General features: G+C 38.1%; 1 protein-coding gene across 2 annotated transcripts in view; it reads left to right on the plus strand.

The window, feature by feature from the left end:
* The window catches only part of STX17 (syntaxin 17), a 99,011-nt gene extending 86,346 nt beyond the window's left edge, over positions 1 to 12,665 (plus strand). For both annotated transcript variants that reach the window (XM_047768037.1, XM_047768038.1), the window contains exons 7-8: positions 9,619 to 9,705; positions 10,442 to 12,665. In XM_047768037.1, the coding sequence (XP_047623993.1) occupies positions 9,619 to 9,705; positions 10,442 to 10,681 (327 nt within the window). In that variant the 3' untranslated portion in view covers positions 10,682 to 12,665. The remainder of the gene's footprint in view (positions 1 to 9,618; positions 9,706 to 10,441) is intronic.
* The last annotated feature ends 7,789 nt before the right edge of the window (positions 12,666 to 20,454 follow it).

Genomic DNA, 20,454 nt, shown 5'->3' on the forward strand with positions numbered 1-20,454 from the left:
TCCTTCTGCTCTTGTCCCAGCTTCTCAAATAAATGATCTTTTGCTTTTTTAAAAACAATTACAGTGCAAGGATACAACCATTCCATTGGGAGGCTCTAGCTCTTAAAACTTCTATCTTATGTAATATAAACTATCCCCTTAATAACTTTCTTCTGGTACTTTTGCCCTCTGGAGCTATGTCCTATAAAAGTTTGATCTTGTTTCCATATAAAAGTTTTTCCACCACAACCAACATAATACTCAAGGATGAAAAGCCGAAATCCTTCCCACTAAAATCTGGAGCAAGTATGCCCACTCTTACCACTTCTATTCAGCATAGTATTGGAAGTCCTAGCCACAGCAATCAAACAAGCAAAAGGTAAAAGTTATTAAAATTGGAAGAGAAGAGGTAAAATTGTCATTATATGCAGATGACATGATACTATTATAGAAAACCTTGAAGGCACACACTACTACAAGAACAAATACTACTAGAACTGATAAATAAATTCAGCAAGGTAGCAGGATACAAAATTTACAAACATAAATCTGTTACATTTCTCAATGCTAACAAATATCAGAAAGGGAAAGTTAAAAAACAATTCCTTGGAGTTCTTTCCATGGCACAACAGGATTGGAAGCATCTTGGGAACAGCGGGATATAGGTTTGATCTCTGGCCTGGCACAGTGGGTTAAGGACCGGCATTTCTATACCTGTGGCTTAGGTCTCAACTGTAGCTTAATCTCTAGAATATATAAACAACTTATACAACCCAACAGCAAAAAAGCCAATCAATCAATGGAAAAATGGGCAAAAGACCTGAAGAGACTGTTCTCCAAGGAAGATATACAGATGGCCAGCAAACACATGAAAAAATGCTCAACATCGCTGATTATAAGAGAAATGCAAATCAAAACTACCATGAGATACCACCTTACACCAGTCAGCATGGCCATCATTAATAAGTCCACAAATAACAAGTGCTGGAGGGGGTGTGGAGAAAAGGGAACCCTCCTACACTGTTGGTGGGAATGTAAACTGGTACAGCCACTATGGAGAACAATTTGGAGATACCTTAGAAATCTATACATAGAACTTCCATATGACCCTGCAATCCCACTCTTGGGCATCTATCCGGACAAAACTCTACTTCAAAGAGACACATGCACCCGCATGTTCATTGCAGCACTATTCACAATAGCCAGCACATGGAAACAACCCAAATGTCCATCGACAGATGATTGGATTCAGAAGAGGTGGTATATATACACAATGGAATACTACTCAGCCAAAAAAAAAAGAATGACAATGCCATTTGCAGCAACATGGATGGAGCTAGAGACTCTCATACTGAGTGAAATGAGTCAGAAAGACAAAAACAAATACCATATGATATCACTTATATGTGGAATCTAATATCCAGCACAAATGAATATCTCCACAGAAAAAACGGTCATGGACTTGGAGAATAGACTTGTGGCTGCCTGACGGGAGAGGGAGGGAGTGGAAGGGATTGGGAGCCTGGGGTTATCAGATACAACTTAGAATAGATTTACAAGGAGATCCTACTGAGTAGCATTGAGAACTTTGTCTAGATACTCATGTTGCAACAGAATAAAGGGTGGGGGAAAAATGTATACATGTAAGAATAACTTGATCCCCATGCTGTACAGCAGGCAAAAATAAAAAAAAAAATTCTACAAATAACAAGTGCTGGAGGAGGTGTGGAGAAAAGGGAACACTTCTACAATATTGGTGGAAGTGTAAGTTTGTGCAGCCACTATGGGAAACAATATGGAGATTCCTCAAAAAACTAAAAATAGGGTTGCCATATGATCCACCAATTCTACTCCTAAGCATATATCTGGACAAAACTGTCATTTGAAGAGATATATGCACCACAGTGTTTATAGTAGCACACCATTTACAATAGCCAAGACATGGAAGGTAACTATCCATCAAAAGATGAATGGATAGGAGTTCCCGTCGTGGCACAGTGGTTAACGAATCTGACTAGGAACCATGAGGTTGCGGGTTCGATCCCTGCCCTTGCTTGGTGGGTTGGTGATCCAGCGTTGCCATGAGCTGTGGTGTAGATTGCAGATGCGGCTCGGATCCCACGTTGCTGTGGCTCTGGCATAGGCCGGTAGATGTAGCTCCAATTTGACCCCTAGCCTGGGAACACCATGTGCCATGGGAGCGGCCCAAGAAATGGCAAAGAGATCAAAAAAAAAAAAAAAAAGATGAATGGATAAAGAAGATAGGGCATTTTGTTTAAAAAAAAATAGAAGAAAAAGAAGATGTGGTACATACAAACAATGGAATACTACTTGGCCATAAAAAAGAATGAAATATTGCCATCTGCAGCAACATAGATGCAATTAGAGATTAAGCAAAGTCAGGAAGATAAATACCATATGATATAACTTATATGTGGAATCTAAAATGTCACAAATGGGGGGAGTTTCCATTGTGGCACAGCGGAAACGAATCCGACTAGGAACCTTGAGGTTGCGGGTTCGATCCCTGGCCTCGCTCAGTGGGTTAAGGATCCAGCATTGCCATGATCTGTGGTATAGGTAGCAGACGCGGCTCGGATCCTGTGTTGCTGTGGCTGTGGTGTAGGCTGGCAGCTATAGCTCTGATTTGACCCCTAGCTTGGGAACTTTCATATGCCATGAGTGCAGCCCTAAAAAAATAAATCAATAAGTAAAATGACACAAATGGGCTTATTTACAAAACAAACAGACTCACAGACATAGAGAACAGACTTATAGTTGCCTAGAGGGAGGGGAAGTGAGAGATGAATAGATTGGGAGTTTGGGATTAGCAGATGGAAGCTATTATGTATAGAATGGGTAAACAGCAAGGTCCTATGTATGGCAGGAACTATATTCAATATCCTGTAATAAACCATAAACAGCAAGGTCCTACTGTATGGCAGGAACTATATTCAATATCCTGTAATAAACCATAATGGAAAAGAATAAAAAACAGAAAAAGTTTTTCAACTCTGTAAGATCACAGTTATCCTTCTTTGCATACCTCACCATATTTTCCTAAGAACCCTTGATTCTCTAGTGTGTTCGTCGTAAAATACGACTTCTAGGCTTTTTAGTACTAGCCACTTAACTGCTTGTTTTCTAATTTGTGGATTTTTCTTGAAAAGTAATGCCTTAAATTGAATAAAGTAAATTGTTTAAAGGATTTTCCTTTTTTTTTTTTACTTCTAAATCAGAACAAAATGTTTCTGAATTAGGTATCTGTACAATCTGTTAATATAGTTGCATATAAAAGAGAATAATACAATTAACATCCCAAAATATTTGTTGGTTTTAGAATCAAGGTTTATTCAGTCGTTATATCACAGTTTGTAAGTGCAGTTTGTAATGTCTGTGCATATATGTTTACACAGATAATTTGCATTTGCCAAAAGTCATAAATATGTACACATAAAAATATATGAGTTACAAGGTATGTAAATTATACATCAATAAAGTTGATTAAAAAAAACCAAACAACATGTACAGAGTGCTTCTCATTCAAGATGAAAACATTTTCCTTCCAATGGGACAGGTACATGAAAAGAAAATAAGGCTTTGTGACAGTTTAAGAAGTTATATATCTGATTAGGTTATGTAAGCAGCTCCTAACCCCTAATTTAAGGAAGATTTTTGCAGGAAAACTGGGTATATCCATGGCTCTATACAAATGTCCTATTTATAATAGTCTGTGTAAGGACATGAGACAGAATGATATTAGACAAAAGCTCAAAGGAGAATCCCTGATGACTATTCCTAGGGTGACTGAGTTCTCATGACCACATGGTCAAGGACACAACAGAAACCCCATTTAGACACCACATGATTTGGGAACATAACTAGAGTGACCACATCCTCTCATTATCATCACATGGACATGATAGTGTTTAGGCAAATTAACCGTATATTCATGGAGTGCTTTCTATGTGCATGGTATTATGCTAACCTCAATGAAGAATAGAGAATAGTATAAAAAAAGAACCTATAAGACAGGCAAGATAGTTACATAACATTGTGAATGTAGTTAAGGCCGTTGAATTATACACTTAAAATTGTAAAGTTTATGTTATCTATATTTTACCACAATAAAAAAAAATACTTGCAAAGCCATTGAGAGATCTAGGTGTGGTCCAGTAGATGTTAATAAATTAATATCTACTAGGCACCCTGCTTATTTTTCTTCAAACTTTATTGCTTAAGTACCCTCTTCTATTCCTTTAACTATGGAACCAGCCTTATTTCTAGTCAAGGGGAAATTGAGAAACTCTGTGCCATTCATTCAATAGCATGTCATCCTTGCTGCTAGTCCAGTTTTGTCTCTATCTTATGCCTTATTCCCTTTGGCTTGTATAATCCAGCTTTATACCCAATGCATGAAAACTGGCTTGTAATGAATTAAATCAAATACTTCCCATTTATTACCTCTGTGACCTTCAGAATGTTGATCACAGTGAGCTTTGTAAATTAATGGGAGAACAACATGAGATAATGTCTGTTATTTCCCTGTCACCGACCCACTACATTCTTGCCTTTGTCCCTCCTTTGTTTGATTCTCTCTTTGCCATCACCCCATACCTTGAGACATTTTGGTACTGTAGTTCATGTAGTCCCTTTCCTATTGCTGAATCTTGTAATGTCATGACCATACTTACCTACTCTCTTTATTGCCTACTGTAGGCCAGTATGCTCTGCCTGTATGTCATAGTGTTTGTGTTTCTGGGCTTTTCTGTGTATGTGATTGCATGTGATTAAGGAGTAGTAGGTTATGTATCTCTGGAGTCAGAACCAAGATAACTCAAATGTTACATGAATCGGTCAGGGTCTAAGATGGCAACTAGCTTGAGTTTAGAGAATGAAGAATAAAGGAAAATAACCTGGAGGTTTTGTTTTGTTTTGTTGTCTTTTTAGGGCCACACCTGCGGCATATGGAGGTTTCTAGGCTAGGGGTTGAATCGGTGCTGTATCTGCTGGCCTACACCACAGCCATAGCAATGCCAGATCTGAGCCTCATCTGCAACCTACGCCATAGCTCACAGCAATGCTGGATCCTTAACCCGCTGAGGGAGATCAGAAGTCGAACCTGGAGTTCCCGTCGTGGCGCAGTGGTTAATGAATCCGACTAGGAACCATGAGGTTGCGGGTTCGGTCCCTGGCCTTGCTCAGTGGATTAACGATCCGGCGTTGCCGTGAGCTGTGGTGTAGGTTGCAGACGCGTGCTGTGGCTCTGGTGTAGGCCGGTGGCTACAGCTCCAATTAGACCCCTAGCCTGGGAACCTCCATATGCCACGGAAGCGGCCCAAAGAAATAGCAAAAAGACAAAAAAAAAAAAAAAAGAAGTCGAACCTGTGTTATCATGGTTACTAGTCAGATTCTTTTCTCCTGAGTCATGACAGGAACTCCAGGAGAATATCTGGAGTTTTGACATTAGCTTCTTAAACTTGTAGGTTTCCAAGTACATTAATAAAATTACATAACTACCAGCCAGGGAAAACCAATTCTTCATTAGGTTTAACCTTAAATGCCCAAGTTACATTCTACTTGACAAATATTTATTTAATAAATCACATTGTTTCTAGGATCTTAGGTTCTCCTATAACTGTTCACAAGATTCTGTTATTTTTTTCAGGCAGGTAAGGGAACTTAAATCAGTATTTCTTAAAATCTGTAGACGTATTCTTAGAGTCTTTGGAGAATTATTTTCCTTTAAAAAGGGAAAATTTTTTACAGTACTCTAGTTTGAGAAACACTGCAGTATCCCTCATAAATGGTTTTTAACTCACTGTTAAAGGGATGCTGAGAAAATATATGAGGTGCCAAAATATAAAATGTCAGGAAGTTTAATGGTTGTCAGATTTGGGAGGCCTAGGCAGATGAAAGCAAACATAAGCAAACCAGAAGCAAAAGGGGAAGGTTGGTAGAGATGAGGAGGCTTCTGAGCCACCGTGGTTGTTAGGAGCTTTGTGTCCTGTAATGGGTAAGGTTGTATATGTATGGTTTGGCTCAGCATAAAGAGCCAAGGATAGCGAGTTCCATTCTTGCTCAGCAGTTCAAGAACCCAGCTTGATATCCATGGGGATACAGGTTTGATCTCTTGCCTCCCTCAGTGGGTTAAGGATCTGACATTGCCCCAAGCCGTGGAGTAGGCCGCAGATGTGGCTCAGATCCTGTGTTGCTGTGGCTGTGGCACAGGCTAGAGACTGCAGCTGTGATTTGACCCCTAGCCTGGGAACTTCTGTATGCAACAGGTGTGGCCCTAAAAAGATTTAAAAAAAAAAAAGAAAAAAAAAGAAAGGAAAAAAAGCCAAGGCCATGGTGGACAAGTGGTGACCAGATTCAGCCCTGGATGGAGTCTAGTTTGGCATTCTATGGACAGTGATTCAACTCTGACATTGTTTTGCTGCCTAACTATGTAATTATTGTATCATTGAGTCTTCCTTACTCAAGGAATAGAATTTGAAGATATGGACAAAGATTGAGATTCAAATTAAGCAAAATAGGGAAAGAAGAAAATGTAGAAAGAAAGAGGGCCAACTATTGATCCCAGGATAGTAGTTAGACTGCTCTCTGCCTTCTCTCCATGCCCTTATTTAAGTAAGCTTCCTGATAGTAAATATGTCCTTACAAGTGTGGACCACTGTCTAGGGTGAGGCAGGCCTCATCAAGTATTGGTGATGGCAGTGATGGGGAACATTACTGTTCAAATAGTTTGTGATCTCAGACTTTATTTGTGGTCCTTCTCCAGTTTTTTTCAAAAGAGTTTTGTAGAAAAATATTAAAATAATTTTTAAATTTTCCTTTATTTTAAAAAGTCATAAAGCTTTAATAGCCAACTTTTTTTTTTTTTTTTTGTCTTTTTCGCTATTTCTTGGGCTGCTCCCACGGCATATGGAGGTTCCCAGGCTAGGGGTCTAATCGGAGCTGTAGCCACCGGCCTACGCCAGAGCCACAGCAACGCGGGATCCGAGCCGTGTCTGCGACCTACACCACAGCTCACGGCAACGCCAGATCTTTAACCCACTGAGCAAGGCCAGGGAGCGAACCTGCAACCTCATGGTTCCTAGTCGGATTCGTTAACCACTGCGCCACGATGGGAACTCCAATAGCCAACCTTTTTAAAAAGGATCACTGAAAAATATATCCCTGAGGCTTTGAAATAATGGCAGTAATCCTGGAAGCCTCTGCCATTTGGATGGAATTATTTGAGGACTGAGAGAAAAGAGATATGTTGGCTATTTTCCCTCTCCTTCTTAACTCATCAAGATATGATGGTTGATGATAGAGTTTATTACCTGTGATTTATCTGCTAGGATAGACTTTCAGGCAGGAACAGAAAGTGTTGGGGATTTCCTAAACAGAAATAATGGCAGAAATCCAGACAAGTTGGATATTATTAGTGCTGGCCCTTTGAAAACGAAAGCTAACATAAAAGAAGTTTTCTTAGAAAAAGCTAAATTGAATGAATGCTAAGAGAGATTTGATGTTTTATTGCCCTAGAATTTTCAAGCATCATATGAAAAAGTTTAATACATTTTTTGATAGAAAAGAGAGATGGGAGTTAAGCTTTCATTGGAAGATCAAGATGACTTTTTAAGTTTTCCTCTAATATTTCATAGTATCTCATTTTTTCTTCACTTCATTTCTGTGAGGTGTAAGTATTATCCTCACTTGGCAGATGAGAATACTGACATCTGGAGAGCTTGAGTAATTTGTCCAAGGGTATACACAGTGCTAGGATTTGAACATGGGACATTTGACCAAAGTTTGTGCCCTTAGTCCTCTGGTGTCTATATACTAGTAGTTTTTAAAGTATGAGGATCATGGAGATGTAGCATCAGCATCACCTGGGAACTCGTTAGAGATGCAAATTTTTGGGCTCAAGTTTGCTAAACCAGAAATTCTGGGGTTCAGGTCCAGCACCCTGTATTTTGAGAGTCCTCCAGGTGATTCTGGTGGACACTCAAGTATGAGAGCCATTTGTGTATTTGGCTCTGAGAGAGATGCTGGAAGGAAAAGCAGGGGACTTTATTAGAGATTGTTTACAGGTGTCAAGATAGTGGTGGAGAATATAGGAATGAAGGGATGCCGTGAAAGTTCTAACAGTGAAAAGGGTATGCTTGGTGTATAAGAAGAAATATCACTGATACTGATAGGAAGCAATTGGCGGCAGGGAGAGTGGGGAATTAGCTGTGTTGTTTGGGTTTTATGTTCTCAAATGAAACAGTGATTGGAATTAGAAGAGTGATAGTTAAAACCACTTCATTATAAGTGAAAAGGTCAGTTATATAAGGAATCAAATACTTAAGGATTAAAGTCTAATTATTTCACAATCATTGTAGAAGTTAGCATCTAGCTGGGATCAAGAGGGGCTCTCTTCTTTTTTCTGTGAATTAAAAACAAAAAGTAAATAGTCTGTATTTTGATGTGTTCAGGGCTACATGGATTTATACATTTGTCAGAACTAAAGTATATATACCATAAAAATGGCTGTGTATTATTCCTTATAAGATTCATTTAAAAGTGGAGATATAGGAGTTCCCACTGTGCTCCAACGAGATTGGCAGCATCTCTGTGGCACCTGGATGCAGGTTTGATCTCTAGCCCAGCACAGTGGGTTAAAGAATCCAGCATTGCCATGACTGCAGCATAGGTTGCAACTAAGGCTTGGATCTGATCCCTGGCCTGGGACCTCCATATGCTGCTGGTCATCCAAAAAGAAAAATATACTCTTTTTTTTCTTTTTCTTTTTTTTAAGTGTGACTATGTTCCTGTGGCAAAAAGTGAGTTCCTATCACTGGAGTTGTTTGAACAGAGGTTCTGTAACCACTTGTCAGAAGTTGTAGTGGGGCTTCACACAACTGAGGGGAAAACTGCACTCAATGACCTGAATATTCCTTCTATCCAGAGATTCCATGCATCAAAATTTCTTTTGTGTCAGCACAGGTGTTGCCATTTTATGTAGAATGCTTTATTAATGTATTTAATCTGAAACATTTTAAATTGTCATGATTTTAAAATGTATTAAAATGTGCAGGTATAAAACAAGGATAGTAAATTTATTCACTGCTCTTTGGTGCATATCAGAAGTGGAAATATTTCATGGCAGATCAAGCCATATTATGATCTTATTCCTAAAACATAACTTGTGTTTATTAGATCAAGGGCATTTAACTCCTACAGCAAATTTGCCTGTTTTTTAAACTGAATCTTCAAAGAAGGTAAGTTGGAAAGGTTTTTTGGTTTGATTTTGTTTTTTTTCTATAAACCCAATATGACATGTAAATTCTTACTTGGATTTTTTTCCTCCTGGAAAGTAAGTTCATTTGGAGAATAATATGTTTGTATGTTTGAATGAATTTTAGTGTGATATGCTTTTTCCTATAAAGTTGCCACCTTTTCTTATCTAATAATTAAGTCACCTTTTTTTCATTCAAGTGAATTTGTACTTTTGACATAGTTTATCAGATGCTATTAATCAACTGCTGTTAAGACTGCAAGTCTGCAGCACATGGGGCCCTGATTACAGGAATTAAAATAGTGTGTATTGGCTGACTGCTGCTCCCCAGCAGGAATGCTCACTCATAATTCCTTTGCATCTAGTCTCAGCAGGAGAAGATTGACAGCATTGAAGACCATGTCAACAGTGCTGCTGTGAATGTTGAAGAGGGAACCAAAAACTTGGGGAAGGTAAGATTCTGCTCCTGCTGACAAATCAATGGTGCTCTGGCTCTCAGGAATCCCTAGTATTAACCCAATTGATCTGCTCTCTTTAATGTTGAGGGAACCAGCAATTAAGAAAATAAGGAAGAAATGACACATAGGTAGTGCAGGAAATCAGTGGCTGTTGTAATATTCTACTCCAAGATTCATTCTGTTGGGAGAGAAATTTTTTCAAAAGAGAAAATAAACTGAAGCCCCACTGTAAGGCACTTAGTGTTGCAAGGGAATATTTTCAGGGAGAGAAGCGGAGAGGGTTGCTGGAATCCAGTAGGGACAAAAGTATAAGGATGTGACTGCACACTTGGAGTTGGGTCTATCATTTCCCATAGAATGTTGCTTTTAACCCCAGGTAGGTAGCATGGAATAATCTCTTGCAACATAAAAGCTTTGAGAGTATCTGTGGCTGCTGAAACTATTTCAGTAAGTCAGCTAGATAGTTAGTGGATTGATTGTTTTGCAAGTAAAATCAATTTGTAGCAGTCCACTCTTTGTAGCTCATTTCTCTGAGATCTGGAGCAATTTTAGTACCTGTGGAATACTTTCTCTCCACCCCCAACCCCGGAACCATCTCTAAGGTTAATTATGTACCACGAGTTAAAGAGGCATTGCCAGGAGTAATGAGAGGAAAATGCACATCACCACAGGGAGATATTCTCAACTCAATTTCTAAATTGAATTTTTTTTTTTTTTTTTTTTTTTACAGGCTGCAAAATACAAGCTGGCAGCTCTGCCTGTGGCAGGTGCACTCATTGGAGGAATGGTGGGGGGTCCGATTGGCCTCCTTGCAGGCTTCAAAGTGGCAGGAATTGCAGCTGCACTTGGTGGTGGGGTGTTGGGCTTCACAGGTGGAAAATTGATACAAAGAAAGAAACAGAAAATGATGGAGAAGCTCACTTCCAGCTGTCCAGATCTTCCCAGCCAGACTGACAAAAAATGCAGTTAAAACCAACCTTCAGTATTATTGGTGTCAACATGTCTATCCTAATTGGGACCTTTGCTGCTATTGGACACTCAGACAGCTTTTGGAACATGATTATATCAAGATAGTGGCTACAGATACTCAATGGGATTGAACTGTGATAAGTGGATATATTTTGTTGTTTGGTGGGGTATTAATGGATATATTAGAGATTGAGGAGCCTGGACTGAAGGTGTATAATGTTTATCAGGTAAAGTTTAAGGTCTGCCAAGGGGTAGATTTTCTGCCTGGAAATGTGAAAACAAAACCCATGCTTTGTTAAGGACTTGTGATATATGGAGATGTTGGGTTATGGAAAGATAGTTTTCAGAATAGTTTCTTCCGTAACCCTGATTTGGAAACTCTACGGTAATAAGCATATTGTAAATATGCTTTTTTATCTCCTAAATATAGGTTATTTAAGCATTTTAGCAAATAATGAATGGAGGTTCAGGAGGCTTTTATATCATATAGGGAAATCAGAATCTAGCAAGGGGCACAAGTGAACTGCATGGTGGTATCCATTTGATGAGCCCTATTGCAGTATGGTCTAAGTATATTTTCTGGTGAAGGAAACTAATAGTGTAAGAAAATGGAAAGAGAGGCCCAATTTCTCTTTCAAATATCTTAATTTGTAACACTGGCTTCTTCTCTGAACTTGTTCTTCTCACTCTCTTTAGATAAAGAACAGAGTTTCAAAGTGGTAGATTTATTAAGCCAGTCACTAAGTTTGCTTTGTTAGCCTGTCTCTCTTAACACCTCAAATATCTAGTAAGCTCTGCCTTCCTTCTCTTGTAATTTTGAGAAGTCCTTAGAATTATGGGGTGAGTTCTATCCATATATAATGCAGACCTCTCTCATAATCCTTTTTTTTTTTTTTTTTTAAATTGTCTGCCATCTCTATTCGTCCTCTCCTGTAACTTCTAGGTAAAAAAGAGAGATGTTGACCTCCAAATATTTCCAATGTTGTTAAGAGACTGAGCTGAAAAATAGGCTAGGTGGGAACACCAGATCATTTCTTGGGGCATCTTCCAATTTCACCTGTACTTGCTGCATGGGGATTCGCCGATTCTAAGTCTTTTTAGCTGGCACTTGGAAGAGTAAAGAACCAGCTTTCTACCTCACTTCTTTTACTGTCATCCTTTCTCCAGGTTCTGATATCTCCTGTGCTTTCCATCACTTTTCACAGCTGCTATTTCTTCCCAAGAATGGCAGTCATGCTTGCCTTTTCTCATGTTCCAGCTGATGATGGACAAAGCATGGTGCCAAGACTCAGTCCTAGTGGAGGATTTGTGGTGCTAATTGCAACACTTGATATTGATAGCAAGCATGGCCCAGCCCAACCCAATGTCTCTTTCAAATAGCAGAAAATTTCTAAATTTAGAAAAAAAGAATTTAAGATTACAGGCAGCCTCATCGTGTACCCTCAATTCCCTTGAAATAGGAGGAAACCACCTTTTGCCTTACTCTTTTTACTCTTTTCTAAGGACAGAGGAGAAGGCATCTACACCACAAGAAGTGTGATCCAAATGGATTCATCAGGCAGTTGAATGGTTTATCACTTCTCTCTTGCTGAGTTTACTCTTAATAACCTTTATCAGTTGCTACCTTTTACTTCTGTGTTTAATCTAAAGAGACCTTTCTCTTTCATACCTTTTGCCTATCACCGATGAATTCCAATGAGAAAATGTACCGTTTCTTACTGTTATTAAATAATTGGAAAACATCAAGTATTACTACTGCTGGGTTATGTCTTTAATATACTACCAAGAAGGAAATACTTTGAATAAGAGTTAGATTCTGATCAGGCATTTGATATTGGAAACCCATAAGGTTGGGATAATTACTTGTGAACACCATCTTTTTCTATTTTCTGATCCTTGCTGTCCCTTTTACACAGGGTGATCAAACCAGAACAAGAATCTGAATTGCCCAGGGTGCTAAATTAAAACAAGATTCCTAAACTTCAGTCCCTTGGGTTCTTTTCTCTTTTTTGTGCTTTTAGCATATGGAGGTTCCCAGGCTAGGGGTCTAATCGGAGCTACAGCTGTTGGCCTATGCCACAGCCACAGCAACACCAAATCCAAGCTTTGCATCTACGACCTACACTACAGCTCATGGCAATGCCGGATCCACTGAGCGAGGCCAGGGATCAAACCCGCAACTTCATGGTTCCTAGTTGGATTTGTTTCTGGTGAGCCACGTTGGGAAATCCCCCTTGAGTTCTAATAGTAGCCAGTCTGGCCTGGTCAGTTAAAATTATAAATTTTTAAGTTTTATTGAAGTATAGTTGGTTTACAAGTTTGTGATAATTTTTGCTGTACGACAAAGTGATTCAATTTAAAATTATAAATCTAAGATACAGGTACATCAAGATTCAGCTGTATCATTGAATTCTGTGATTTCTAATATTCTCCCCTTCAGCATAGTCCAGTCTTCATCACTACATATTATTGCTACTCTGCCAAACTAAAATTTGGCTAGCTCACCACCCTAACAGCACTGGGGACTCACTATTCTGTTAGGCTGGTTTTACATCAAGAGCTGAAGAGAGAAGAGGCCTATAATTGACCCTTGCATTTTGTTTTGGGATCTCTCCTTTTTACCGAGCCAGTGTGAGACGTCACTGTATGTGCTCATACAGGCCTTTGATTTTTACTACTGATGAGGATTGGAATATTACTCTAGCAGTCTTCATGTTTAAGCAAATTATAATCCTTTTTTAAAGTTTTATAATATAAAATTATTTAGAAATTGTATCTAATTTTCCCATAATGGAACCTAATAGCCAACTTTTTGTAGAAATTTCTAGAAGTGTTTGATCAACTATAAATGATATACCTATAACTATAAAGTGTTTAGATGTATAAATCAGTCAATATGGGGAGTTCCCATCATGGCTCAGTGGAAACAAATCTGACTGGTAACCATAAGGATGCAGATTGGATCCCCGGCTTCACTCAGTGGGTTGAAGATCTGGCATTGCTATAGCTGTGGTGTAGGTTGAAGATACGGCTTGGATCCCTCATTGCTGTGGCTGTGATGTAGGCTGGCACCTGTAGCTCCGATTAGACCCCTAGCCTGGGAACTTCCATATGCCGTGAGTGCAGCCCATTTAAAAAAAAAAAAAAATATATATATATATATATATATATATATATATATATATATATACACACATACATATAAAATTAGTCAATATGACAGAAAAAATTATATAAAATTAGTCAATATGAGAGAAAAACCAATCTTAAAATAGAATTTAATGCCCTACTATATCAGATTAAATTTATCTCTATGATTCATGTCTATTTTTACTGCAACAAATTATAAAGTAAGGGACACTTTAAATTCTTAAAATATACAGAGACTCTTTTGGCTAAAGGCAGCACTTCTAAAGACTTTTTTTCCCCAGGAAATCCATAATGTGTTTTTTTAAGAACAATCATAACTCCTAGAATCAAATGATTATCCTTTTAAATAGTACTCTTGGGGGGCTCTGCACTTACTATTAGGGATTGTAGTATTATTTAGACCATTTTTGAGACTTCTCTTGGAATTGCCTCCAAAGACATTTTACAAATCATATACAAACTCCATCTCAGTGTTTATTAGTCACAGACTATGCTCCCTTGTCCTTATGACCTCTCTTCCTCTTGTCCTTCCTCAGTTTTGTTTTCATCTGCTGGCTTAGCTCCCCTACCCACTTCTGCTGCAGCCATTAACTTAAAAGTGCCCAGAAAAGGGGGTGTGCTGGCCAGAGTTCCCAGAGCAAGAACTTTTAGATTATACTGAAGCTGAGTGCTGTACAGGGAGAATTCCACAAATCCAGAAACTTTCCCCTGTGGGCTGCCTGCCCCTAGGGTGCTGTAAGTAGTTTGCACGGAAGTAAGGACTGAATGCTAGTATTATCAATCACAAGAAGTTGAGGAAACGGAAATGTAAACATGTAGTGTACCACATTTTTCTCCACTGAAAGTACAGAAGCCAAACCAAGCCATTCTTTGTGTTAACTTTGAAACTGAAATGTTGTTCTCAGGGTCCCTCTTGTCCCTCATTGCTGTCATATGAAATCTTTGGGAGGAAGGATGAAAAAGAGCTTGGGAAACAGTTCTCCTGTAAAATGGGACATATTCTGCACTCATAATAAAGTATGACATGGCTGTGGCTATCAGGTACTTATGAATGCTAGAAACTGTTCTTAAATAGAGGCCTAATAAAAGGTCAAGAATCTTCCCCACTAGCCTAAGTTAATGCAAACAGGTTCTATTTGCATTAATACTTCATGCTGTTTCTAACAGGTGGTTCTCAACTGTTTATATTCATTAGACACTGTTGTACAGAGACACTCCTTGGATATTATAAATAATCAGTGGTAAAAGATCCATATATTATCCAAATCACTGTCCTCAAAGAAATATATTGTGGGAGATAAGAAAAACATCTGTGCAATATTAACAAAGAAATAAATTCAAGTAAAACAGTGAAAGTGTCAAAAGTAAATGATTTGCCCAAGATTAAAACTAGTTAGCACAAACTAGAGTTATAATCATGCTCTAAGAAAAAAAGTCCTCAATGTGAACTTTTTTGTTATGCTTTATCAAGTTGTCTGCTGGAGCTTGTGGTCTTTCAGACCAGCTTTAACATTCTACATCAGGCAACAGCTGTAGTGGAAAGAGAATTTGATGGAGAATCAGATCAGAGTTCTCATTTTGGCTTTGTCTCTTGTAAGCTTTTACTTGGGCGTGAATGCTTTCTTGCATTCTAGCCAGGGATTCCTCAACCATAAAGCTTAATGGTCACCAACTTAACCTTCCCATTCTTTATATCTAGTCTCTCACTGGATCTTGCCAATTCTTTGCATGTTAGTTGCATTCATTTTAAAAAATTTATTCATAGCCATCACTTAGTAAAAGACTTTATTACCTCATCCCCTATCTCATCTTCCCCAACTTTAGGCTGACATTCTTCACATCACTGCTACCAGACCTGTCTTTGGTTTTCTGCTGAAATATTTTTGGTGAATCCTATTGAATACTTGATAAAATTCAGTCTTCCATATTCTGGCTCCAGCTTCATCCTCTTCAAACTCATTACTCCCTATCTGACAATGCCACTGAAAATCAGACATTCCACAAGAATGATTTTAGGGTTTTTATATAGTGAAGGTACAAACTGGTAATAAACTGTTTACATTTTTTCCAGACTAAGGTAATTTCTGTAATTCTACATTTTAAATTAAAAATTTTTTTTTGTTTTGGCTATAAGCTATCCTAGGGGGTGTAAAGTTGTATCTTATTGGGGCTTTGATTTGCATCTTGGTTGTGATTCATGATGTTGAATATTTTTTTCATGTGCTTATTGGTTATTTATGTATCTTTATAGAAATATATAGTCAAGTCTTTTGCCCTTCTTTTTGGCCATGCCCATGGCATGCATAAGTTCCTGGACCAGGGATCGAACCCATGCCACAACTGTAACCAGAGCTACAGTGGTAACAATTCCATATCCTTAACCTGCTGAGTCACCAGGGAACTCCTGTGATACTACATGGAAAAAAAATTAGTTGAGTTTGTTTAAGCTCTTGAACAAGCCTAAAAGTTGTCTCCTAAGGAGAAGAAATCTTTTGTCCTCCCAGAAGAAATTACATTGAATTTCTTAACCTCCAGAACAATGTCCATCTTTTCACCTGCACATCAGCTAGCCAAAGCATGAGGATTTAGCTGCATAGATTTTCCAGTTTTGAATGGACCACTGTCCAGCTCCTGTGAGAAATTTGACTATTGATATTTGAGGAAAACATTCAGTAGTACATGTTATCCATACATTTCTCAAGTACTTGAGATTGGTTTATATTAGGGTTAATCACTAAAAAGGATGCTTACATGGGTTTCATTAAATACTTCTCTAAAAATGTTTTCCATTTTATTGTTAAAACCCTTGTTATTAGCAAGAGTTAGGACAAGAGAAGACCCAATGTTAAGAATTTCTGAAAATTCTATAAAGCCTGTGAATTCATTGATTATGTTGCTGAGTGGTGCTCTTATAAGGTAACATGCAATAAATTCACTTAATCAACATTTCACTGAATGCTCGTTGTGTGTTGTGTGCCAGTGCCATATGTAGGAAAATATTAGTCCTATAGAATCTACCCTTGTAAAACATTCAGGCTAATGATTCAGTTTCTCAAAGCAAGTAAATCACAGTAAAACATGGTTAAGTTTCCTAAAATAGAATGAACAAAGTAATATTAGCACACAGAGAATGGAGTGACTAACTCTGCCTGGAAAAGAAGGGAAAGTCTTTGTGGAACATGTGGCATTTGAGCAGAGAACCCTAAGGAAGAATATGCATGACTGAAAACTGGGTTTGTGAGATTTCAAGTGGCAGAGGAATTGCAGGTACAAAGGGTTTGTAACACTAAGAAATGTAGTGTGCTTTAGAGAAAACCAAGGAATTAAATGTGAGTGATGAAGTTGATTAGATGATTAGATGAACATACAGACTAGGTGGTTTTTATATGTGTATAATTATAGATATATAAATATATATTTATTTTGTTTAAAGGGATTAAGATAATCCACTTGTATCAGGTAACTGTTATAACCCTCTGAGTTCTTCCTTTTGCTTCATTGCTAGAGAAGTTAGTAATAATCCTCACATTTGCCTGGGCTCTTGGTTTATTTGTCATATTTGCTTTCCTTTCCCATATGTAAGAAATGATTTGTGCTTTCTTGCCTCTCTGCTGTGAGATCCTCTGCTTAATACTGAATGACTGCTTTCTTCCTATCCTGTTTCATTTCATAAATATTTATTGAAAACCCACTGAGAAAATAGACATGAAGTTTACTTTTGCCTTTTAGTGTCCAAGACCTCCTTTATGGTCCAGTTTTCCATCCCTATGTGAATATTTCTTGACAACTGCAATTCAGTGGCTCTTATTTTCCTTGAGGCTAATCCTGCAGGGTTTTACAACTTCATAACGATATAAAATTTTTTCATTTCTGGCAGTGTGATCCCCCCAACTAGTATGTAAGCATCTTACAGGGCAAGTACCGTATCATTTGCTTCTTAGAATATCTCATAATATGAAGTACAGTGATGAGAAGGGGAAAGGAAACCACCCTGGTTAGTGACTCCCAGGTGAGTGATGAGGTCATGGCATGTGTGTTCTGCTGTTTTCAGGGATATGTATTGAAATGTTGAAAAGCTTTCTAAGACATCAAACCTTTGCTCAGTAGTCACTTCTGTATATTAACATAGGAATGAACAAGGCAACAGAAGACATCTGGAAAACAGCTCTAGGATTTTGAAGTCATGATTTGAAAACTTCAGAATTTGAAGGTAAAGATATTTCTCTCTCTTTTTCCAATTAAAAGTCATGACTTAGAAGAGAGGATATACAAGATACTGAAAAAATAGTGTAGGAAAATTGGATTGTCTTCTGTTGTACCATAGGATTGGTGGGGTCACAATAGTAGGGAACCAAGAAGGCTTAATAATCTGATAGATGTATTGAAACAGAGTAGTGGCAGGAATTTAATTGTTCTGTCAGGCAAACAGAGATTGGAATTAGGCAAGTGCAAGGTTGAAGTTAGAAGGTAGGCATTTGACAGGATTTGAACCAAGGTTTCTTTTTTATTATTATTAAAGTATAGTTGATTTACAATATTTCTTCAGTTTATGTTGTACAGCATAGTGATCCAGTCACACACAGTTCTCTGTGTTGTACAGTAGAGCCCCATTGTCCATCCATTCCAAATACAACAGTCTGCGTCCAAAAACCCCAAACTGCCTGTCCATCCCACTCCCTCCCCCCTGGAACCACAAATCTGCTCTCCTTTGCCATGATCTATTTCTGTTTTGTAGATAGGATCATCCATGCCATATTTTAGATTCCACAAATAAGTGATAGCATAAGGTATTTGTCCTTTTCTTTCTGGCTTACTTTACTCAGTATGAGAATCTGTAGCTCCATCCATGTTGCTGCAAATGGTGTTACTTGATTTTTTTACAGCTGACTAGCATTCCATTGTGTGTATGTACCACATCTTCTTAATTCATTTATCTGGCAGTGGATATTTAGGTTGTTTCCATGCCTTGGCTATTGTGAATAGCGTTGTGATGAATATAGGGGTGCATGTATCTATTTAAGTGAGTTTTGTCCAGATATATGCCCAGGAGTGGGATTGCTGTGTCATATGATAGTTCTATATTTAGTTTTCTGAGGTACCTCCATACTGTTTTCCATAGTGGTTGTACCAGTTTACATTCCCACCAACAGTGAAGGAGAGAACCCTTTTCTCCACACCCTCCCTAGCATTTGTTATTTGTTGATTTGTTAATGATGACCATTCTGATCAGTGGGAAGTGGTACCTCATTGTAGTTTTCATTTGAATTTCTCTAATAATGAGTGATATTCAGCATTTTTTCATGTGTCCATTAGCTATCTGTGTATCTTCTTTGGAGAATTGTCTATTTAGGTCTTCTGCCAATTTTTCAGTTGGGTTATTTGTTTTTTGTTGTTGAGTTGTATGAGTTGTGTCTGTATTGGGGAGATGAGGCCCTTTTCTGTTGCATCATTTGAAACTATTTTCTCCCATTCTGTGGATTGTCTTTTCATTTTTTAATAGTTTCTTTTACTGTGCAAAAGCTTTTGAGTTTAGCTAGGTCCCATTGGTTTATTTATATCTTTTTAAAAAATATATTTATTTATTTATTTATTTTGTCTTTTCTAGGGCCACACCCATGGCATATGGAGGTTCCCAGGCTAGGGGTCTAATGAGAGCTGTAGTTGCTGGCCTACACCAGAGCCACAGCAATGCTGGATCCGAGCCGTGACTGTGACCTGCACCACAGCTCAAAGCAACGCCAGATCCTTAACCCACTGAGCGAGGATAGGGATCAAACTGGTGACCTCATCATTCCTAGTCAGATTCATTAACCACAGAGCCACGACAGGAACTCCGGTTTATTTGTATCTTTATTGTCATTATTCTAGGAGATGTATCGAACAAGATGTTGCTGTGATTTATGTCAAAGAGCTTCTGCCTGTGTTTTCCTCTAGGAGTTTTATAGTATCTGGCCTTATATTTAGGTCTTTAATCATTTTGAGTTTATTTTTGTGTATAGTATTAGATAGGATTCTTTTTTCATTTTTTTTTCTTTTTTTTTTATAATTTTTTTTTATTTTCCCACTGTACAGCAAGGGGGTCAGGTTATCCTTACATGTATACATTACAATTACATTTTCCCTCCAGCCTTTCTTCTGTTGCAACATGAGTATCTAGACAAAGTTCTCAATGCTATTCAGCAGGATCTCCTTGTAAAGCTATTCTAAATTGTGTCTGATAAGCCCAAGCTCCCGATCCCTCCCACTCCCTCCCCCTCCCATCAGGCAGCCACAAGTCTCTTCTCCAAGTCCATGATTTTCTTTTCTGAGGAGATGTTCATTTGTGCTGGATATTAGATTCCAGTTATAAGTGATATCATATGGTCTTTGTCTTTGTCTTTCTGGCTCATTTCACTCAGTATGAGATTCTCTAGCTCCATCCATGTTGCTGCAAATGGCATGATGTCATTCTTTTTTATGGCTGAGTAGTATTCCATTGTGTATATATACCACCTCTTCCGAATCCAATCATTTTTTTCATTTTTTTTAAACATAGTTTTTCAGTTTTCCCAGCCCCGTTTATTGAAGAGACTATTTTTCTTCCACTGTATGTTCTTTCCTCCTTTGTCATAGATCAGTTGACCG

This window comes from Phacochoerus africanus, chromosome 2 (genome assembly GCF_016906955.1).
Source record: "Phacochoerus africanus isolate WHEZ1 chromosome 2, ROS_Pafr_v1, whole genome shotgun sequence".
In the NCBI taxonomy this organism is placed as follows: Eukaryota; Metazoa; Chordata; class Mammalia; order Artiodactyla; family Suidae; genus Phacochoerus; species Phacochoerus africanus.